The sequence below is a fragment of the Mobula hypostoma genome, chromosome 3 (assembly GCF_963921235.1).
Source record: "Mobula hypostoma chromosome 3, sMobHyp1.1, whole genome shotgun sequence".
NCBI classification, from domain to species: Eukaryota; Metazoa; Chordata; class Chondrichthyes; order Myliobatiformes; family Myliobatidae; genus Mobula; species Mobula hypostoma.
In genome coordinates, this window is record NC_086099.1 from 232,104,367 (window position 1) to 232,127,758 (window position 23,392).

At 46.5% G+C, this 23,392-nt stretch overlaps 1 protein-coding gene across 16 annotated transcripts in view; it reads left to right on the plus strand.

Moving 5' to 3' along the window:
• The window catches only part of plecb (plectin b), a 348,566-nt gene that overhangs the window by 149,444 nt on the left and 175,730 nt on the right, over positions 1 to 23,392 (plus strand). Inside the window, exon 1 of one of the 16 annotated variants that reach the window (XM_063044754.1) lies at positions 22,840 to 23,018. The exons of 14 other annotated variants lie outside the window; for them this stretch is intronic. In XM_063044754.1, coding sequence (XP_062900824.1) covers positions 22,931 to 23,018 — 88 coding nt within the window. In that variant the 5' untranslated portion in view covers positions 22,840 to 22,930. Of the gene's footprint in view, positions 1 to 22,839; positions 23,019 to 23,392 lie in introns of those variants that run through there. One more of the 16 variants, XM_063044757.1, reaches the window with a different exon arrangement.

The window sequence follows — 23,392 nt, forward strand, 5'->3', positions numbered from 1 at the left end:
CCACTTTTTTGCCCATTCTTCCAGTTTGTCTTAAGTCCTGCTGCAATCGCATTGCTTCCTCAACACTACCAACCCCTCCACCTATCTGTTAAGCCCCCTCCTTTACTCTCTGTATACCCATGACTGTGTCGCCACCATCAGCTCCAATCTGCTAATTAAATTTGCTGACAACACTACACTGATTGCCCTTATTTCACATGATCAATGCCTCTCATCTTCTTATACACCTCTATCAGCTCACCTCTCATCCTCCGTCGCTCCAAGGAGAAAAGGCTGAGTTCACTCAACCTGTTTTCATAAGGCATGCTCCCCAATCCAGGCAACATCCTTGTAAATGAATGGAGAAGAGAAGGAATTTCTTTAGCCAGAGAGTAGTGAATCTATGGAATTCTTTGCCACAGGCAGCTGTGGAGACTGTGCTATTATGTATATTTAAAGCAGAGATTGATTGGTCAGGACATGACTATGTACTGTGTTCTGTGTGTGACTGTAGGCACAGTGTGCTGTGTGTGACTGTATGTACTGTGTTCTGTGTGCGATGGTTTGTATGTGTGCTGTGTGTGACTATGTACTATGTGCTGTGTGTGACTGTATGTACTGTGTTCTGTGTGCGATGGTTTGTATGTGTGCTGTGTGTGACTGTACTATGTGCTGCGTGTGACTGTATGTACTGTGTTCTGTGTGTGACTGTATACACTGCTGTATGTACTGTGTTCTGTGTGTGACGGTTTGTACTGTGTTCTGTGTGTGACAGTTTGTACTGTGTTCTGTGTGTGACGGTTTGTACTGTGTTCAGTGTGTGACGGTTTGTACTGTGATGTTTTGTACTGTGTGTGAATGTATGTATTGTGTTTGGTGTGTGACAGTTTATACTGTCTGTGACTGTATGCACTGTGTTTGCTGTGTTTGACTGTATGCATGGTGTGCTGTGTGTAACTGTATGCACTGCTTGCTGTGTGCAACTGTATGCACTGTGCTGTGTGTGACTGTGTTCTGTGTGTAACTGTATGTACTGTTGTATGTGACTGTATGTGACTACTGTGTTCTGTGTGTGACTGTATGCACTGTTCTGTGTATGACCGTATGTACTCTGTGCTGTGTTTGACTATATGCACTGTGTGCTGTGTGTGACTATGTACTGCGTTCTGTGTGTGACGGTTTGTACTGTGTAGTTTGTGTGATGTTTTGTACTGTGTGACTATGTACTGTGTTTGGTGTGTGACAATTTGTAGTGTCTGTGACTGTATGCACTGTGTTCTGTGTGACTTACGTACTGTGTTTTCTGTGTGACTGTATGCACTCTGCTGTGTTTGTATGTACTGTGTGCTGTGTTTGACTGTATGCATGGTGTGCTGTGTGTAACTGTATACACTGCGTGCTGTGTGCAACTGTATGAACTAAGTGCTCTATGTGACTGTATGCACTGCTGTGTGTGGCTGTGTGTTCCGTGCATAGCTCTATGTACTATGTGCTGTATGTGACTGTATGTGCTGTGTGCTGTATGTGACTATGTACTATGCTGTATGTGACTGTACTATGTGCTGTGTGTGTGTTGTTGTTGTTCGTCCATCGTTGACGTCGATGAGGACCTCGACACCATTATGATGGTGTCGAGACTAGCGCGTGATTTGGATTTAAGTGAGGGAGAGTTGTGCAGCGTCAGCCTCACTCTCTCTTCCCAATTCCCATCTGGATCCAGTAGCAAGACAGAGTCTAGACGGCTGGAGATGGGACTAGGCGCAGTGGATGACCAGGACATCTTCTGTGTCTTGTCCTGCTCTACACGTTCCACGATGTTTGCAGAGACCGCCGCCTTGACCGTTGGACCTTCCATTGGTCTCGCCGCTCAATCCGCCGGAGTCTGTCTTCACATGCTGGGATAGACAACTCCCTATCTCACCGAGGGTTTGAGACCCGTCGGCTACCCTCACCTGGTTTAGCTGGCTTGTCGAAGCCGTTGCCCGGGGTGTGGCCGCTGTCGCATGCAAACAGCTACGGGGAGCCACAGGTGGGAGCTGAGTGCCAAGTGGGGACCAAAGGTGGACTAACCGCCCTGAAAAGGACGCGACATGTTCCCCCACCAGAGGTGCTACCCATACACCCCATATGTGTGTGACTACGTACTATGTGTTGTATGTGACTGCATGTGCTGTCGGTGACTGTATGTACTGTGTTCTGTGTGTGACTGTATGTACTATGTGCTGTGTGTGACTGTATGTACTGTGTTCTGTGTGTGACTATGCACTATTCTGTGTTTGACTGTATGCACTGTGTTCTGTGTGTGACTATATGTACTCTGTTGTGACGGTTTGGACTGTGTTGTGTGATGTTTTGTACTGTGTGTGACTGTATGTACTGTGTTTGGTGTGTGGCAATTTGTAGTGTCTGTGACTGTATGCACTGTGTTCTGTGTGACTGTATGCACTCTGCTGTGTTTGTATGTACTGCGTGCTGTGTGCAACTGTATGCACTAAGTGCTCTATGTGACTGTATGCATGTGCTGTGTGTGACTGTGTGTTCTGTGCGTAGCTCTATGTACTGTGTGCTGTGTGTGACTGTATGTACTGTGTGCTGCGTGTGACTGTATGTACTATGTGAATGTGACTATGTGCTGTATGTGCTGTGTATACCTGTGTACTGTGCTTTGCACCTTGGCCCCAGAGAAGCACCATTTTGTTTCGCTGTGTACATGTGTATGGCTGAATGAGAATGAATGTTAAATGTTAATGGAGAGGAGGATGGGTTTGGGATAATGTGATAGGGAAGGATGTTGTGTAAGGTGATTCATGTTATTGGTAATAATCTGGGTAGGTCAGGTGTCATAAAGGACCAGCTCTGAAAAGCACCAAGGAACAAAGAGATGGTGTTTACGATCCCTGTAGGTGGCAGCACAGATAGGTAGGTGATGGGGAAAACACACAGAGACTTGTCCTCAATAATCTGGTTAGAGAATACAGGAGTGGGGAAATCTTGCCACAACAGCTTTCTACCTGGTAGAACCTTGGGAGGATCATGGCCAGAAAGCTGGCATTGAAACTGAAATTTGGATTTGTTTAACAATGTCACACACAAATACACACAGACAGGAAAAGCTTGTTTTGCACACTGTTCATACAAATCACTTCATTATGTATTCCACTAAATCGAACAGTGTAAAACAATAGCAATGCAGAAAGATGTGAGAAGTGACAGGGAGACACTTAGGTGCAAGATGATAATGATGTGGATCGTGAAGCTGAGATTCCATTTTATTGTACTCGGGGACCATTCCATAGTCATTTACAGTGGAGCAGAAACTGTCCTTGAGCTTGTTGGCATTTGCTTTCAGGCCTTTGTATCTTCTGGCCAGTGGGAGAGGGGAGACGAGAGAATGTCTGGGGTGGGTGTGGTCACTGATTATGCTGGCTGCTTTAATGAGGCAGAGGGAAATATATACAAAGTCCATGAGGAGGGGGGCTGGTTTCTGTGACGTGCTGAGCTGTGACACACTTAGATAGAATGCTTTCTGGAGTACTTCAATGATAAGAGTTGATGGGGACATGCCAAATTTCTTTAACCTCCTGAGGAAGTAAAGGCCTTGGTGAACTTTCTCAGTCATGTTAATTGTGAGGTTAGACGAAGGCAGAATATCAGATGATGTTCATTGCTAGTAACTTGAAGCTTGCAACCTCAGAACTGTTGATAAAGGTGTGGACAAGTTCTCCACCCTCCCTTCTTGAAGTTAATGACTGAAGTTCTGGTTATCATATGAGAGGAAGGATATGACGGCACTAGAGAGGAGGCAGGGGAGATTCACCAAGATGTTGCCTGGGATGGAACGTTACAGAGACTGGAGAAGCGAAAGGATGGGTCTCATGTCTGTGCAGTGGAGGAGGCTGAGGAGTGACCTAGTGGAGGTGTGATAGAGCGACAAAGGTAGTTTTGATAGTATTAAACCTTTCCAGAAGGCAGATGTGTTTAAAATCAGAGATGAATAGTCTGAGGTTCAAAGGAGGCTTTAACCCCACCCCAACCTCAGCCCCCAGAATCCTTTCAGTTAAGGACTTCTATCTACACCAATTTGAACCATGTTTCTGAAACCCTGAAACAACAGCTCTACCTGCCATCCCCCCAGGGGCTCCCTGATATTGTCCCCTAAATACCCGGCCCCTTGAAACTTGACACTGGGTCAAACACTCTTTCAACCACATCACTGCATAACTGAAAATCTTCCCTTAAATAACCTCCAAAACTTCACTCAGAAAACAGCTCGAGAACCAAATCCCTGGTAGATCTCCTGAAGTTGCACCCCTAAATCTCACTCTGAAAGTCTTGTCCCCAAACAGTGAGTCCTGAACTTGACTCTCCCAGAAACAGGACATTGTGAACATAGTAACACACATCAAAGTTGCTGGTGAACACAGCAGGCCAGGCAGCATCTCTAGAAAGAGGTACAGACGATGTTTTGAGCCGAGACCCTTCGTCAGGACTAACTGAAGGAAGAGCTAGTAAGAGATTTGAAAGGGGGAGGGGGAGATCCAAAATGATAGGAGAAGACAGGAGGGATGGAGCCAAGATATGTCTATCCACGGCCTCCTCTACTGTAAAGATGAAGCCACACTCAGGTTGGAGGAACAACACCTTATATTCCGTCTGGGTAGCCTCCAACCTGATGGTGTGAATATTGACTTCTCTAACTTCCGCTAATGCCCCACCTCCCCCTCGTACCCCATCCGTTATTTATTTATATACACACATTCTTTCTCTCTCTCTCCTTTTTCTCCCTCTGTCCCTCTGACTATACCCCTTGCCCATCCTCTGGGCTTTTTCCCCCCTCCCCCTTTTCCTTCTCCCTGGGCCTCCTGTCCCATGATCCTCTCATATCCCTTTTGCCAATCACCTGTCCAGCTCTCGGCTCCATCCCTCCCCCTCCTGTCTTCTCCTATCATTTTGGATCTCCCCCTCCCCCTCCCACTTTCAAATCTCGTACTAGCTCTTCCTTCAGTTAGTCCTGACGAAGGGTCTCGGCCCGAAACGTCGACTGTACCTCTTCCTAGAGATGCTGCCTGGCCTGCTGCGTTCACCAGCAACTTTTATGTGTGTTGCTTGAATTCCAGCATCTGCAGAATTCCTCGTGTTTGCCATTGTGAACATAGTACTGAACCCCTCCCCCCCCCGCCCAGCCCTCTGTGTTACTACATTCCCAGTCTATTGTTGAATAGTTGTAATTCTCATTATCAGCACTCGATGCCTTTTCCAGATCTCTGGAATTTCCCTAAAGACTGAATCCTCTATATCCTTCCCACTAATTGCCAACTTCTCAAACGGTCCCAGTGGTGTGATCACATCTCTATTGTTTCTCTCTGAGCAAAGAGTGTATCCTTGTTCATTCAAGGATAATTGCAATCAATTATTTTGTGTTTTGTATTTGTAATTAACTTAGATCACTTTGTAGAAATCTGACATGAAAGAATTTATTTCTGTCGATCATTGGCAAAAAAAAGCCAAATTAAATCCACTGCGATTCAATGTTGTAAAACAATAAAATATGAAAACTTTCAAGGAGGGCTGTGAGTACTTTTTATAGGGACTATGCATAAGTTGATTGTAGGTCTATAAAGTGACACTAGACAAAGGGTGACTGACAGGAAATGATAAAGTAGTGGTAATGGGGGTGTGGAGGGGTGGAGTTAGTGGGTGGTAGTGTTGATCAGCCTTACTGCTTAGGGAAAAATAACAGTTTTTGAGTTTGGTGTTTCTGGAGTGGATGCTGCTCAGCCCTCCTTCCTGATGACAGTGGGACTAAAAGGTGAATCTCCCACAGATCAAACAATGTCACTGTGGAGAGAAACAGAATCTATGTCCTAGGGAAGGGCCTTGAGTCTGAATGGGGAATGGCAAACCAAGTGTGGAAAGTGTTGTTATCTTCATAGGTTGGGTCTGGGACAACAATACTGTCCTAGAGGATCTGTGTCGAGCAGCGTCTGTGGAAGCAGGCAGATGGTTGACGTTTGGGTTAAGAACTAACATCAGATCAGCAGCTCCACCTCACAGCATCTGCACCATCCTCTCCCTCAGCTTTGGTCTGTGGCTGACACAGAGATTCCCTCGGTCCCTTCCGGACCCCCCTTGCTCCCCCCGGACCTCCCTCAGTCCCCCCACTACACTCGTCTCCCCCCCCACTTCGTGTCCCCCTCCCCCAGCCACAGAATCACAGTAGGGAAACAGGCTGTTCATCCCATCTGGTCCATACTGACCACACCACCCCATTCACATTAGCCTCGTTTACCAGTATTTGGTTCTAAACCTCTTCCATCCAGTACCTGGCCAATATGGCTGCGGTCCGTGTACCTGTCAAATGTGGCTGAAAGAAAGTAATTGGAATGGGTTTATTAATGTCATATGTGCACGATGGAATGAAGAGTTTATCCTGCAAGGAGATCAGATCATTACACAGTGCACTGAGGTAGAACAAGGTAAAACAATAACAGAATGCAGAACACATGAGATGCTGGAGGAACTGAGCAGAATGAAGTGTAAAAGGCAGGACTGGCAACTCAGTGTTTTGGGATGACAAAGCTTTAGGTGTGTGAGAGTGGACAGATTGATGAGGGAGGATGTAACAGCAGTGCTTAGGGACTATATTCTTGAGGAATCATCAATGAGGCCATTTAGGTGGAACTCAGAAATAAGAAGGGGATAGTTACTTTGGTAGGGTAATATTATAGACCCTCATTAGTCAGCAGGAACTTGAGGAGCAGATGTGTGGAGAAGTTGCATGTTGTTTTGAGAATAGTAGGGATCATTCTTGTGAAAATCCTCAAGAGTCTCTTCAATGACAACACATCCCTTCTGAGATATTCTATTATATTCTGCCATATTATTTGCCTTCTTTGCCATAGACTCAACCTGTAATTTAATCTTCTGGGAGTCTTGCACGAGGAAGTCCAAGTCCCTCTGTACCTCTGATGTTTGAACCTTCTCCCCATTTAGATAATAGTCTGCACGTTTGTTCCTTTTATAAAAATGCATTATCATTCATTTTCTAGCGCTGTATTCCATCTGCCACTTTTTTGCCCACTCTCAATTTGTCTTAAGTCCTGCTGCAATCGCACTAATTCCTCAGAAGTACCAACCCCTCCACCCAACTTCCACAAACTTTGCCACAAGGGCATCAATTACATTATCCAAATCATTGACAAACAATGTGAAAAGTAGTGTTCCCAATACTGACCCCTGAGGAACCAGTCATTGGCAGCCAACCACTAAAGACCCCCTTTATTCCCACTCACTGCCTCCTGCCTCCATTCTGCTATGCGTGCCAGAAAATTTCCAGTAACAACATAGGATTTTATCTCGTTAAGCAGCCTCATGTGTGGCACCTTATCAAATGCTTGCTGAACACCCAAGTAACTGACATCCACTGCCTCTCCTTTGTCCACCTTGCTTATTACTTTATCGAAGAATTCTAACAGATTTGTCAGGCAAGATTTTCTTTTACAGAAACTTTCTTTTGATTTATTTTATCTCCAAGTACTCCGAAACCTCACCCTGATAATAGATTCCAATCACTGAGTTTAGACTAACTGGCCTATAATTTCCTTTCTTTTGCCTTCCTCCCTTCTTAGAGTGGAATGACATTTGCATTCTTCCAGTCCTCTGGGACCATTCCAGAATCAAGTGAGTCTTGAAAAATCATGACCAATACATCTGTAATCCCTTCAACAACCTCTCTCAGGACTCTTAAGATGTAGTCCATCTGGTCCAGGTGAACTATCCACCTTAAGACTTTTCAGTTTGCCCAGCACTTGTAAAGCAATGGCACTCACTCCTGCTTCCTGACACTCGCAGACCTCTGGTACACTGCTAGTGTCTTCCACAGTGGAAACAGATGCAAAGTACCCATTACGTTCATTTGCCATTTCTTTGTCCCCCATTACTACCTCACCAGTATCATTTTCCCGTGGCCCAATATCATCTCTCAACTCTCTTCTACTCTTTATATAACTGAAAACTCTTTTGGTATCCTGCTTTATATTATTGGCTAGTCTGCCCTTCTATTTCATCTTTTCCCTTCTTATAGCTTTTTGGTTACCTTTTTTGGATTTAAAAAGCTTCCTAATCATCCAACCTCCCACTCACTTTTGCTACCTCCTATGCCCTTTCCTTGGCTTTTATGCAGTCCTTAACTTCTTTTGTCAGCCTCGGTTGTCTACCCCTGCCATTTGAGAACTTCTTCCTCTGTGGAACATAATCTATCCTGCGCAATGTGAACTATTCCCAGAAACTTCAGCCACCTCAGCTCTGCCGTCATCCCCGCCAGTATCCCCCTCCAGTCGACCTGGACAAGCTCCTCTCTCGTGCTATGAGTTGAAGTCCTGAATGAAACAAGCCCACTGTATGGGGATTGGGCAGGATCTAGTTGGCGTCAGCTGGGTGAATCTCCTTAAAGGCAAAGGAACAGTTATCAAGTGGGTGGTTTTTAAAAAGGTCCAGAGGTAGTATGTTCCCGTTAGGATGAAGTGTTGACATACTAATTTCGGGGAACCCTGGCTGATGAGAGATATTGATGCTCTGGTCAGGAAAAAGAAGGAATCTTCCTTTGTGTTTAGGAAGCTGAACCCTTGACAAATCTAGCAAAGTTGAAGACCATGTTGAAAGGGAAATCAGGAAGGGAAAAAGGAAAGTATGAGGTGAATTTGGTAGGCAGGGCTAAAGAGCTTCAATTATATTTACAGTGAAAGGGTGACCAGAGAGGGACCAAGTCCTCTTAAAGACCATGAGAGGTGGCTGAGATTTTTAATGTTTGTTTATCCTTTGTGCTTACTAAGGAGAATATCATGGATGCCAAAGAATAATAAGTTGTGGGGTCTGGGTACATATGCATATTATGAGGAAAGAGGTACAGAATTTTCAGCCTTGAATGTATTAAAGTGGGCTAATCCCCTGGGCCTGACCAAGTACACCTCCTGGTGGCCAGGGAAGAAATTGTGGAGGACTTTGGAGGGATATTAGCTTTGGGTTAGCCACCGACAAAGTTCCAGAGACTGGAGGGCGGCTAATGTTGTGCCATTGTTCAGAGGGTTAGCAAGAACAAGCTAAGGAATTACAGACTGGCAAGCTGACTCCAGCTGTAGGGAAGTTACTGAGGGACAAAATCTACCCTCATTTGACCAGTGTAGGCCTGATCAGGGATAGCCAGTATGGTTTTGTTTGTGGGAGGTCATGTCTGATAAAACTTTTGGAATTTTCTGAAGAGCAAATTCAGGAGTTAAAGGAAGGCAGGGCACATAGGTCAGGTTCTATGGATTCAGGGCAAGTTAGTGAGCTGCATTCAGAATTGGCTCAATGATAGAAAGCCATGGTTGATGGTCAATTCTCCGACTGTAGGCCTATCACTCGTGGAGACCCCAAGGGTCAGTGTTAGGACCTCTGTTATTCATTATTTATATGAATGACTTAGATTATGAGGACACGCAATCCTCTTTTATTGTCATTTAGTAATGCATGCATTAGGAAATGATACAATGTTTTTGCAGAATGATATCACAAAAACACATAGAAACATAGAAAATAGGTGCAGGAGTAGGCCATTCGGCCCTTCGAGCCTGCACTGCCATTCAGTATGATCATGGCTGATCATCCAACTCAGAACCCTGCACCAGCCTTCCCTCCATACCCCCGATCCCTTTAGCCACAAGGGCCATATCTAACTCCCTCTTAAATATAGCCAATGAACTGGCCTCAACTGTTTCCTGTGGCAGAGAATTCCACAGATTCACCACTCTCTGTGTGAAGAAGTTTTTCCTAATCTCGGTCCTACAAGGCTTCCCCTTTATCCTCAAACTGTGACCCCTCGTTTTGGACTTCCCCAACATCGGGAACAATCTTCCTGCATCTAGCCTGTCCAATCCCTTTAGGATTTTATACGTTTCAATCAGATCCCCCCTCAATCTTCTAAATTCCAACGAGTATAATCCTAGTTCATCCAGTCTTTCATCATATGAATGTCCTGCCATCCCAGGAATCAATCTGGTGAACCTTCTTTGTACTCCCTCTATGGCAAGGATGTCTTTCCTCAGATAGGGGACCAAAACTGCACACTTGGTGTGGTCTCACCAAGGCCTTGTACAACTGCAGTAGTACCTCCCTACTCCTGTACTCGAATCCTCTTGCTATAAATGCCAGCGTACCATTCGCCTTTTTCACCGCCTGCTGTACCTGCATGCCCACTTTCAATGACTGGTGTATAATGACACCCAGGTCTCGTTGCACCTCCCCTTTTCCTAATCGGCCACCATTCAGATAATAATTGGTTTTCCTGATTTTGCCACCAAAGTGGATAACTTCACATGTATCCACATTAAATTGCATCTGCCATGAATTTGCCCACTCACCTAACCTATCCAAGTCACCCTGCATCCTCTTAGCATCCTCCTCACAGCTAACACTGCCACCCAGCTTCGTGTCATCCACAAACTTGGAGATGCTGCATTTAATTCCCTCATCTAAGTCATTAATATATATTGTAAACAACTGGGGTCCCAGCACTGAGCCTTGCGGTACCCCACTAGTCATTGCCTGCCATTCTGAAAAGGTCCCGTTTATTCCCACTCTTTGCTTCCTGTCTGCCAACCAACTCTCTATCCACATCAATACCTTACCCCCAATACCGTGTGCTTTAAGTTTGCACACTAATCTCCTGTGTGGGACCTTGTCAAAAGCCTTTTGAATATCCAAATATACCACATCCACTAGTTCTCCCCTATCCACTCTACTAGTTATATCCTCAAAAAATTCTATGAGATTCGTCAGACATGATTCTCCTTTCACAAATCCATACTGACTTTGTCTGATGATATCACCGCTTTCCAAATGTGCTGTTATCACATCTTTGATAACTGACTCTAGCAGTTTCCTCACCACCGATGTTAGGCTAACCGGTCTATAATTCCCTGGTTTCTCTCTCCCTCCTTTTTTAAAAAGTGGGGTTACATTAGCCACCCTCCAATCCTCAGGAACTAGTCCAGAATCTAAAGAGTTTTGAAAAATTATCACTAATGAATCCACTATTTCTTGGGCTACTTCCTTAAGCACTCTGGGATGCAGACCATCTGGCCCTGGGGATTTATCCACCTTTAATCCCTTCAATTTACCTAACACCACTTCCCTACTAACATGTATTTCCCTGAGTTCCTCCATCTCACTGGACCCTCTGTCCCCTACTATTTCCGGAAGATTATTTATGTCCTCCTTAGTGAAGACAGAACCAAAGTAATTATTCAATTGGTCTGCCATGTCCTTGCTCCCCATAATCAATTCACCTGTTTCTGTCTGTAGGGGACCTACATTTGTCGTAACCAATCTTTTTCTTTTCACATATCTATAAAAGCTTTTACAGTCAGTTTTTATGTTCCCTGCCAGTTTTCTCTCATAATCTTTTTTCCCCTTCCTAATTAGGCCCTTTATCCTCCTCTGCTGAACTCTGAATTTCTCCCAGTCCTCAGGTGAGCCACTTTTTCTGGCTAATTTTCTGGCTTCTTCTTTGGAATTGATACTATCCCTAATTTCCCTTGTCAGCCACGGGTGCACTACCTTCCTTGATTTATTCTTTTGCCAAACTGGGATGAACAATTGTTGTAGTTCATCCATGCAATCTTTAAATGCTTGCCATTGCATTTCCACCGTCAACCCTTTAAGTGTCATTTGCCAGTCTATCTTAGCTAATTCACGTCTAATACCTTCAAAGTTACCCTTCTTTAAGTTCAGAACCTTTGTTTCTGAATTAACTATGTCACTCTCCATCTTAATGAAGAATTCCACCATATTATGGTCACTCTTACCCAAGGGGCCTCTCACGACAAGATTGCTAATTAACCCTTCCTCATTACCCAGTCCAGAATAGCCTGCTCTCTAGTTGGTTCCTCGACGTGTTGGTTCAAAAAACCATCCCGCATACATTCCAAGAAATCTTCTTCCTCAGCACCCTTACCAATTTGGTTCACCCAATCTACATGTAGATTGAAGTCACCCATTACAAACACATGACAAACCGACTTAAAAACTAACAAGAACCACATAATCATAACATATAGTTACAACAGTGCAAAGCAATACCATAATTTGATAAGAACAGACCATGGCACGGTAAAATCTCAAAGTCTCTCGAAAGTCCCATCATCTCACGCAGACGGTAAACCTCCAGCGCCGCCAACTTGCCGATGCAGCATCCTGGAAGCATCCAACCACAGTCCGACTCCAAGTCCGTCCAAAAACTCCAAGCCTCCGAGCGCCGAGCACCATCTCTGCCAAGCGCTTTGACCCCGGTCCCGGCACAAGCAATAGGCAAAGCCGAGGATTTGGGGCCTTTGTCTCCAGAGATTCTCGATTGCACAGTAGCAGTGGCAGCGAAGCAGGCATTTCAGAAGTTACTCCAGGTGTTCCTCGGTACTCTCATGGCTGTCTCCATCAAATCCGGATTGTGCACAGCCCCCCTAGTTACACATATGATACTCATTCGGAACTGCCGCGCACACTGCGTCGCGCCGCCATCTTCTCATAATCATAGTCATACTTTATTGATCCCGAGAGAAATTGGGTTTCGTTCCTCCCTCCATTTGGATGTGAATGTACAACGCATGATTAGCAAGTTTGCTGATGATGGTAAATTATGGGTCTTTTTGATAGTGAATCAGGGAATCATAAAGAAATCTTGACCAGTTAAGAACTGAGCTAAAGTGTGAGACAATGCATTTTAGACACTCAAACCAGGGTAGGACCTATACAGTGAATGACAGGGCAATGATGAGTGTTGTGGGAGAGAGGGACCTGAGGTTAGCAGTCCACAGTTCACTGAAAGCGGCCACTGAAAGGTAGACCTGAGGAGATCTATGGTACCGGTGACTCCTGTTTCCATCCAGGGTGTCAGTGTGGACATGGTGGAGGATTACAAATACCTGGGGATACGAATTGACAATAAACTGGACTGGTCTAAGAACACTGAGGCTGTCTACAAGAAGGGTCAGAGCCGTCTCTATTTCCTGAGGAGACTGAGGTCCTTTAACATCTGCCGGACGATGCTGAGGATGTTCTACGAGTCTGTGGTGGCCAGTGCTATCATGTTTGCTGTTGTGTGCTGGGGCAGCAGGCTGAGGGTAGCAGACACCAACAGAATCAACAAACTCATTCGTAAGACCAGTGATGTTGTGGGGATGGAACTGGACTCTCTGACGGTGGTGTCTGAAAAGAGGATGCTGTCTAAGTTGCATGCCATCTTGGTCAATGTCTCCCATCCACTACATAATGTACTGGGTGGGCACAGGAGTACATTCAGCCAGAGACTCATTCCACCGAGATGCAGCACAGAGCGTCATAGGAAGTCATTCCTGCCTGTGGCCATCAAACTTTACAACTCCTCCCTTGGAGGGTGAGACATCTTGAGCCAATAGGCTGGTCCTGGACTTATTTCATAATTTACTGGCATAATTTCATATTACTATTTAACTATTTATGGTTCTATTACTATTTATTATTTATGGTGCAACTGTAACGAAAACCAATTTCCCCTGGGATCAATAAAGTATGACTATGACTATGACAAGCAGATAGATGGGTGAAGGTGGCATTTAACATGCTTATTAGTCAGAACATTGAGTTTACGAGTTGGGACACTACCTAATCATTTCCTGTCAGAGTCACTGTAAGTACACACACTCCTGAGCCTCGCGTCATTTTATGGAGGTACAATCAAGCTACGCATATATTCTATCTTACGTATTTATATTTATTTTGTTTTTTATTATTTTGTTCTTCAGTTATTGTGATCTTTTTGTGCTGCATTGGATCCGGAATAACAATTAATTCAGCAACACACACAAAATGCTGGAGGAACTCAGCAGGCCAGGCAGCATCCATGGAAAAGAGTACAGTGCACATTTAGGGCTGAAACCCTTCTGCAGGATTTTGGGTCAAAACACCGACCGACCTCATGGGAGATTGGGCAGAGCAGACTCAATGGGCCAAATGGCCTAATTCTGCTCCTCTATCTTATGGTCTTACTTTGTAGAGTTTTGGTCACCCTGTTATAGGAAAGGTATTGTTAAGATGGAGAGGGTGCAGAAGAGATTTATGGGGATACATGGACTAGAGGGTTCGAGTTATGGGGAAGAGGTTGGCCATTCTGGATTTTTAATTTCTGGAGCACAGGAGAATAAAGTTTATAAAATCATGAGATGTGTAGATAAGGTGAATGGTCATAGCCTTTGCCCCAGGTTTGGGGAGTCCAAAAGCTAGAGGACACAGATGCAGGATAAGAGGGGAGAGATTTAAAAGATACCTGAGCGGTAGCTTCTTTACACAGAGGGTGGTGAGTACCTGGAATGAGCTGCCAGAGGAAGTGACTGAGGTGAGCATACCTGTAATGTTTCAGAGGAATTTGGATAGGTACATGGATGGGAGAGGCTTGGAGGGTTATGGCCCAAACATGGTAAACTGGGACTAGTAGGACAGATGCTGAGGTCAGCAGGGAGCAATAGGGCCGAAGGGCTTGTCGTGCTGTAATTCTCTATCACTCTAAAATCTTCTCAAATTTCCAATAAATGTTTCTCCTCTCATATTAAACTATGCACTATGCATCTTAATCCCTAATAGTAGGGAAAAAAGATTGAGTGCATTCTTCTTATCTCTATCCCTCATGGTTTTATACACCTCTATAAAAGCTAAAGTCAGATTTATCAATATTACAGTGAAATAAAGGGAACATAGAAACACAGCACAAATACAGCACAATACAGGCCGTTCGGCCCACAATGCTGTGCCGAACATGTCCTTACTTCACCTAGGGTTACCCATAGCCCTCTATTTTTCTACGCTCCATGTATCTATCCAGGAGTCTCTTAACAGTGGTATCGTATCTGGCCCCACCAATGTCGCCGGCAGCTAATTCCATGGACTCACCGCTCTCTGCGTAAAAAAAACAGAGAAACAACTGCGGAATTAGAGAGGCATGAGAGAGGAGCTGGCCAAAATTGATTAGAAAAGAACACTGGCAGGGATGATGGCAAAGTGTCTGGAGTTTCTGCGAGCACTTCGGAAAGTGCGGGATAGCTACATCCCGAAGAAGAAGTAGTATTCTAAAGGCAGGATGACACAAACATGGCTGACAAGGGAAGTCAAAGGCAAAGTGAGGGCATATAATAGAGCAAAAATTAGTGAGAAGTTAGGGGATTGGGAAGCTTTTAAACACCAACAGAAGGCAACTAAAAAGTCATTAAGAAGAAAGTTTGAGAGTGTCAGAGGGCAGAGTTGATTGAAGTTTGGTGGAAGAAATATAAGTATAGACTATTTTCTAAATGGAGAGAAAATTTAAAAATTTGAGTTGCAAAGGGACTTTGGAGTCCCCATGAAGGATTCCCTAAAGACTAATATGCAGGCTGAGTCAGTGGTGAGGAAGACAAATGCAATGTTAGCATTCATTTCAAGAGGACTAGAATATAAAAACGAGGATGTAATGTTGAGGCTTTATAAAGAACTGATGAGGCCTCACTTGGAGTGTTGTGAGCAGTTTGAGACCCTTATCTAAGAAAGGAGGTGCTGACAAAGGAGATTCACGAAAATGATTCCGGGATTGAAAGGCTTGTCATATCAGGAGCGTTTGATGGCTCTAGGCCTGTACTCACAGGAATTCAGAAGAAAGCGGGGGAGGAGGATCTCACTGAGACATATCGAATGTTGAAGGGCTTAGACTGAGTGGATGTGAGGAGGATGTTTCCTATCGGCAAGGGAGTCTAAGACCAGATGACACAGCCTCATAATAGAGGGGTGTCATTTTAGAATGGAGATGAGGAAGGAAATTCTTTACTCAGAGATTAGTGAATCTGTGGAATTCATTGCCACAGGCAGCTGTGGGTGCCAAGTCATTGGGTATATTTAAGGTGGAGCTTGGTGGATTTTTGATCAGTCGGGGCATGAAAGGATCCAGGGCGAAGGCAGAGGAATGGGGCTGAGAGGGAAAATGGATCAACCATGATGAAATGGCAGAGCAGACTTGATAGGCAAATGGTCTAATTCTGCTCCTGTATCTTACGGCCTTATTGATCTTTGTTACCGAGATAGTGGTGAATGTGTCGAATTGTCTCCCTGAAAAGGGTTTGAGGTTCAAGAGATTTGGTTTAGTGCAGGCAGGAGCATGATGCTGAGGGAGAGGGTCACTGTGAACTGACAGGACTATTTCGCGGCCTACTGCTGTTTGGTCTGCTCCTGCGGACGGGTATCTGGGGCAGTGCTGATGGTCGGGTAATGCATTCCTGATGCTGATGTGTGTGGATCTTTGATTTGTGTCGGACTGCTGACAGAGAGGTTTGTGGAATTCAGGAATAGAGGGAATTACAGTCATTTCTGGCACTGATGTGTGTGTGTGATTCAAATGGGTGTAACCGGTTGCAGTCTGCAGCTTCCGCTGATCAGGCAGTGAGTCAGTGCCAAGTATTCGAACTCTGCCTGTGGCTTCAGGGTGCGGTCAGGACTTTCCCTCGACATTCCAGAGGTTCCTTGCCCTCTCCGCCATCTTCACTTTTGCCCAGTGCAGCTCCAGCACTGTCATACATACTGGTGACTGAGAGCTGGCAGATCCACTCCCCGCGCCCCCCCCCCCAGCAGGCATTCTACAATCCCACCCCCTCAAGGTTTCTCACTCTCTTTGCCATCCCCATATGCCCTCAGCCATCAGGGATGACCCTGACGAGAAGGGGCTGATTCCCTGGAGGTTCTGGAGGGGCTCCAGGCCTCCTGCCCCATTACAGAATGGTGATGTTGCTCTTGGTCTGAACTCAGAGGCTGCTCTGAACTGCTCCCCACTGTCTTGGGGGGAAATGAGGTGAAGGTGGCGCTCGGGGAGGGGATAAATTGGTGGTTCAGGATCTGGCCTATGAGGAGTGGGATTGTTTTGAGGACTAATCCAGGATGGTAGGGAGAGCAGAAAGACAATGAGTGGGGAACAAGGCAGTGTTGGGGAGTGGGCCATTGGGAGGGGAAGTGTTGGGGGGTAACAGTGAGTTGATTGGCGCTGATTGGGGGGAGGTAAAGTTTTTCCCAGTGTTCACCTCTAAAGTCTGGAAAGCAGTTGCCCACCCTCCTAATACCTGGTCACTCAATACTGGGGAGAGTGGGTCAGGGTAAAGATGTCCTGGAGGGGTCATGGAAACTGAGGGGTCCAGCTAAGCTGACTACCTGGTGATCTTCCAGGGGTATGCTCATGCCTGGGTGTCCCTGGATATCTTCTACCTACTTTTAGAAGCCTTTTGAACAGTCCGCTAATGCAATAAGATGGATTCTTGAACTCACAGTCTACCTTGCATTAGGGTTAGGGTTAGGGTTAGGGTTAGGCCTGCACTGAACTTTCTGTTCAGCTGTAACATGTTATTCTGTATTGCCTTCCTTTGTCTTCTTAGTGCACTGTGAATGATGATCTGAATGAACAATATGTAAGGCAGGCTTTTCACTACATGTGACAATAATCAACCAGTTCCAATTCCAGAGTGAACAGGCTATGTGGAGATGTTCCGGGACCATGGGGTAAACTTCATCCTGGATAAGGATGGACATAATTTAATTTGCGATGGAAGAATTTAGGTCCAGAGGACATAGCCTCCCAATAGATGCCAATTTAGAATATAGCTGATTGGGAATTTTTTTTAGCTAAAAGGCAATGGAAACCATGTCATTGGATTTGCTTAAAGCAGAAATTGATAGATTCTTGATTAGTCAGGGCATCGAAGGATATGGGGAGAAGGCAGAAGAATGGGGTTGAGAGGGATTGAATGGTGGAGCAGACTCGATGGGCTGAATGGCCTAATTCTGCTCCTATGTCTTTTGATCAGCTGCTGTTATCATTGTAGAGGTTTGTAGTGTTTATAATCTAGTAGAGGAGTATTGTAGAGTTGTAATCCTGCAGTATTAATAATAAACTTGTGTTTGTAACATAAAGGTGGGGGGGGGGTGGGTGGAGAAGGTTGATTAGTTACAACTGGATTTGATGCCTGTGTTACTTGGTGCTTTGTGGATGGAATGGTGTCAGTTGTGTACCCTGTTCATCTCTCTCTCCTCCTCACTGCTGCCTCTCTCACAAAATGGGCTGGTCTCTGCTGCTACATAATTAGCCATGTCTGGACTGGATGTGGGGGAACTCAGCCCTTTTCTGAGCAGCGCATGTGGAGCTGTTGAGACAAGCTGAGGGACGTGCCTCGTGCCGTGCATTCTCTCTCCCCGTCCCAGGGCGGTTAGCTTGAGCCGTGAACATACCTACCTCAGCCCCATCCAGATCACCAGCACTTCTGTCCAAGTCACAGCTTGCAGTGTGAAGGTAGCAAGCTGTGTGTAAGTGAGAGAGGTGGGGGAGGGGAAGGAAAGGGGGAATGGAGGGTGGCAAGAGTATAACTTAACTGTACACATTCCCCAGGTACTCTCACCTCAGCCTGTGAGGTTGCATCAATGAATATCAGCTCTCCATTGGCCTTCCTGATTACCTGGTATCTGAATGATTTTTCTCTGCTTAATTTGCAAAATTGGATTTGTATAGGTAGATCTCATGGTCAGTACAGAGGAGGCTGGCTGATTTCTGTGCAATGTTTCTCGTATATTTAATCTATTTAAGAAGGGGGCAAGGAAGCGAAAAGGAAATTATAGACCTGTTAGCTTGACATCAATGGTTGGGAAGCTGTTGGAGTCGATTGTCAAGGATGAGGTTATGGAGTACCTGGAGGCATATGACAAGATAGGCAGAACTCAGCATGGTTTCCTTAAAGGAAAAGCCTGCCTGACAAACCTATTGCAATGCTTTGAGGAAATTACAAGTCGGCTAGACAAGGGAGATGCAGTGGATGTTGTATATTTGGATTTTCAGAAGGCCTTTGACAAGGTGCCACACATGAGGCTACTAAACAAGATAACAGCCCATGGAATTACAGGAAAGTTACATACGTGGATAGAGCGTTGGCTGATTGGCAGGAAACAGAGAGTGGGAATAAAAAGGGATCCCATTCTGGTTGGCTGCCGGTTACCAGTGGTGTTCCACAGGGGTCTGTGTTGGGGCTGCTTCTTTTTACGTTGTACATCAACGATTTGGATTATGGCTTTGTGGCTAAGTTTGCTGATGATACGAAGGTAGGTGGAGGGGCCAGTAGTGCTGAGGAAACACAGAGTCTGCAGAGAGACTTGGATAGATTGGGAAATGGGCAAAGAAGTGGCAAATGAAATACAATGTTGGAAAGTGTTTGGTAGAAGAAATAAATGGGCAGACTATTATTTAAATAGGGAGAGAATTCAAAGTTCTGAGATGCAATGGGATTTGGGAGTCCTCGTGCAGGATATCCTTAAGGTTAACCTCCGGGTTGAGTCGGTGGTGAAGAAGCCGAATGCAATGTTGGCGTTCATTTCTAGAGGAATAGAGTATAGGAGCAGGGATGTGATGTTGAGGCTCTATAAGGCGCTGGTGAGACCTCACTTGGAGTACTGTATGCAGTTTTGGTCTCCTTATTTAAGAAAGGATGTGCTGACGTTGGAGAGGGTTCAAAGAAGATTCACTAGAATGATTCCGGGAATGAGAGGGTTAACTTATGAGGAACATTTGTCCGCTCTTGGACTGTACTCCTTGGAGTTTAGAAGAATGAGGGGAGACCTCATAGAAACATTTTGAATGTTGAAAGGCATGGACAGAGTGGATGTGGCAAAGTTGTTTCCCATGTTGGGGCAGTCTAGTACGAGAGGGCATGACTTAGGGATTGAAGGGTGCCCATTCAGAACAGAGATGCCAAGAAATTTTTTTAGCCAGAGGGTGGTGACTCTGTGGAATAGGTATCTGAGTAGCCAGGGCATCAAGGGTTATGGTGAGAAGGCGGGGGAGTGGGACTAAATGGGAGAATGGATCAGTTCATGATAAAATGGCGGAGCAGACTCGATGGGCTGAATGGCCTCCTCCTTTGTCTTATGGTCTTATAATGAGGCTTTAGCTCCCTGTGGAAAAACATCTGCCTTTCCATTCTTTCTCTCCACAAAGAATCTCTTGTTCTCCCATATCACACCCATTGGCAAACTCCTGCCCACTGCCATTACCTCCTGTATTCTCAGCTACCTTTGTACCAAAAGAGAGAAGAAGGGAGGGACATGGGAAATCACAGAGTAATATAGAATGGGAACAGGCCCTTTGGCCCAAACTCATCCAGCTTAACTATTTTCCCTTGTTTGACCCAGATCCCTGTAAACCCTACCCATCTAGATCCCTACCCATCCATGTCCCCGTCCACGTGCCTATCCACGTACCCATCCACATTTCCTGTAAACTTTGACATTATACTTTCCTGAATCACTTTTTTCTGGTAGCTTGTTCTATCCTCTCACCACGTTCTGTGTGGAAAAGTTGATTTTTAAATCTTTCCCTTCTTAGTGTGAACCTATGCCCCCCCTACTTTTTGGTTCCCTTTCGATGGGGAAAAGTCTGTGTGGGCTCACTGTATTCATGTACCAGAGGAGTGGAGAGAGCAGTCTGAAAGAAGGAAGTGGAAATGTGAATGCAGGGTGTAAGAGACCTTGCCCACACTGTCTGCCCACTCAGATGGAGGGGAAATCGTCTGCAGTTTTCCTGCGAGCCTGGGTGACTGAGATGAGGCCGTGTGGACCAACCCATGGCTGACTAATGCCAGTATAGTTTTGAAAGGTGATGTGCATGAGCTGGCCTCCGGACACTTGCATGCTGTTTCCCTGATATAGATAAGGATGATGTAATGGGTTGTGACTAACTCTCTGTTACAAAGGTCTGGCAGTGCAAGTGAGACCAGAGGAGGATGGGTGTGCAGCCGCCGATGGGGTAGTTGGGATCCTTGGCTGGAGGACAGGGGTGGCACTGGTGAGGGGGTGAGGAAAGGCTGGTGTTCTCTGAGAGTAGGGAGGAAATGGAGAGGGTCATGTCCAGAGGTCACCACACTCCAAGAGAGAGGGTCACATCTATAGATCACCAGTGTGGTTGGAAAATGAGAGGAAGGTCTTCCTCTTGAGGGATCTGGGCTTGGTTGCCTGAAATGGCGGAGATCATAGTATTTTTAGCTGGTCATAGCGGGGCTAGGACTGACAGCTCAGAAACCTCCAACACAGACGCTGAACTGAACTGCTCCATACTGACTGTTTCCCATTTGCCCTAGCGTAGACTGTTTCCACCTGACTGTTCCCTTTCTATGGTCCGTTTCTTCTACGTGGACCATTCCTTTCCACTTCATGACCATTTCCTCTCCCTGGATTATTTCCCTCTGACCGTTTCCTCTCCGTAACCGTTTCCTCTCTGTAACTGTTTCCCTTTGACCGTTTCCTCTCTGTAACCGTTTCCCTCTGACCATTTACCCCTGAACGATTCCCCCTGTGACCATATCCTCTCCATAGACCTGTCCATGTGCTCCAGTGTAGTGAGCCGATGTCCCCACGGTTCTCCTCACCATCATGCTTGGCACAAGCTGCCAGAAGAGGAACACTAGTGCTGCTCTGGACAACCTGCTGGAAGGTTTTAGACTGTGGGTTGCAGGGTTATGAATGGTTTAGTAGGAGGGGTGACCAACACTGAGGAGTGCAATTCAGTGGGGTAGGGGGAGGGAGAGGATCATGCAATTCTGAGTTCAGATGGTCACACAGAGAGTCAGTAAGTGAGGGATGGAACTGAGAAATCCCTGCCCCACTCTCTGAGCTCCCTAACACTCAGCCATACACATCTGTCCCCCCACACCCTGAGCTCCCTCAGACATATGGATCCCTCCCCCACTCTGAGCTCCCTCAGACGTATGGATCCCTCCCCCACTCTGAGCTCCCTCAGACGTACGGATCCCTCCCCTCATACCCTGAGCTCCCTCAGACATACAGATCCCTCCCCCACTCTGAGCTCCCTCAGATGTACAGATCCCTCCCTCCATCCCTCCCTCACACTCCATCTGACATACAGATCCCTCCCCCTCACCCTGAGCTCTCTCAGATGTACAGATCCCTTCCTCACACTCCCTCACATGTACAGATCCCTCACATTCCCTCAGACGTACAGATCCCTCCCCAAACCCTGATCTCTCAGACGTACAGATCCCTCCCCCTCACACTCCCTCAGACGTACAGATCCCTCCCCCCACACCCTGAGCTCCCTCACACTTCCTCAGATGTACAGATCCCTCCCCCTCACTTTGAGCTCCCTCACACTCCCTCAGACATACAGATCCCTCCCCTTCACTCTGAGCTCCCTCACACTCCCTCAGACGTACAGATCCCTCCCCCACTCTGAGCTCTCTCACACTCCCTCAGACGTACAGCTCCCTCCCCCCACACCCTGAACTCCCTCACACTCTCTCGGACGTACAGATCCCTCCCCCACACCCTGAGCTCCCTCAGACGTACAGATCCCTCGCCACACTCTGAGCTCCCTCACACGTACAGATCCCTCCCCCCCACACCCTGAGCTCCCTCACACTCTCTCGGATGTACAGATCCCTCCCCCCACACCCTGAGCTCCCTCACACTCTCTCGGACATACAGATTCCTCCCCCACACCCTGAGCTCCCTCAGACGTACAGATCCCTCCCCCCCCCCCCCCCTGAGCTCCCTCACACTCTCTCGGACGTACAGATCCCTCCCCCACACCCTGAGCTCCCTCAGACGTACAGATCCCTCGCCACACTCTGAGCTCCCTCACACGTACAGATCCCTCCCCCCACACCCTGAGCTCCCTCACACTCCCTCAGACGTACAGATCCCTCCTTCTCTCTCGGTCCTGGCTGTACTCCGGGTGTTTCTGTGAGTGTAGCCACACCTCGGGCCACACCTTGGCTCTTTGGGTGGGGCACGGATTGAAAGGCTGGGACAAGTCGAACAGCATTAACACGGAGCCCTCAGTGAGAGAGCAGAAAGAAGCGCTCTACTCTCGTTACCCCGGGCCATGTACCACGGACAGGAGCCCCGCGGTCGGCTGACCTCCGAAGATAGGTTGTATCTGGACGCGCTCAGGTCCACTGAGGCCCGAAAAGGTATTTTCTGCTCTTACAGTGTCGGGAACGGGCGATGTTTCCGAACTCGCTGGAGGAGGTTGGCTGTGTGTGATGTTAGGCTGCCAGCTCTGATTTTTAACCGTTTCATGCCGGGATTAGTTGAGTCCTCTCCCAGTCAGAGACGTCTCTGTCTGTGGACGTTCCTTGCAGAGTCCCTGCTCTCTAAGTAAAGTAAATCTGAATTCCCCCCGTTCCTGCTGCTGCTAACTGCCCTCGCCTCAGTCCACCAATTGCCGAAACGGTCACCTCTGTTTCCTGTCTTGCTGTTCTGACTTCCTGATTCCGAACTTCCTGACCCCCATAACGACCACAACGCCCACTCTGTACTGACGCCCAACTGCTTGGACAATCTT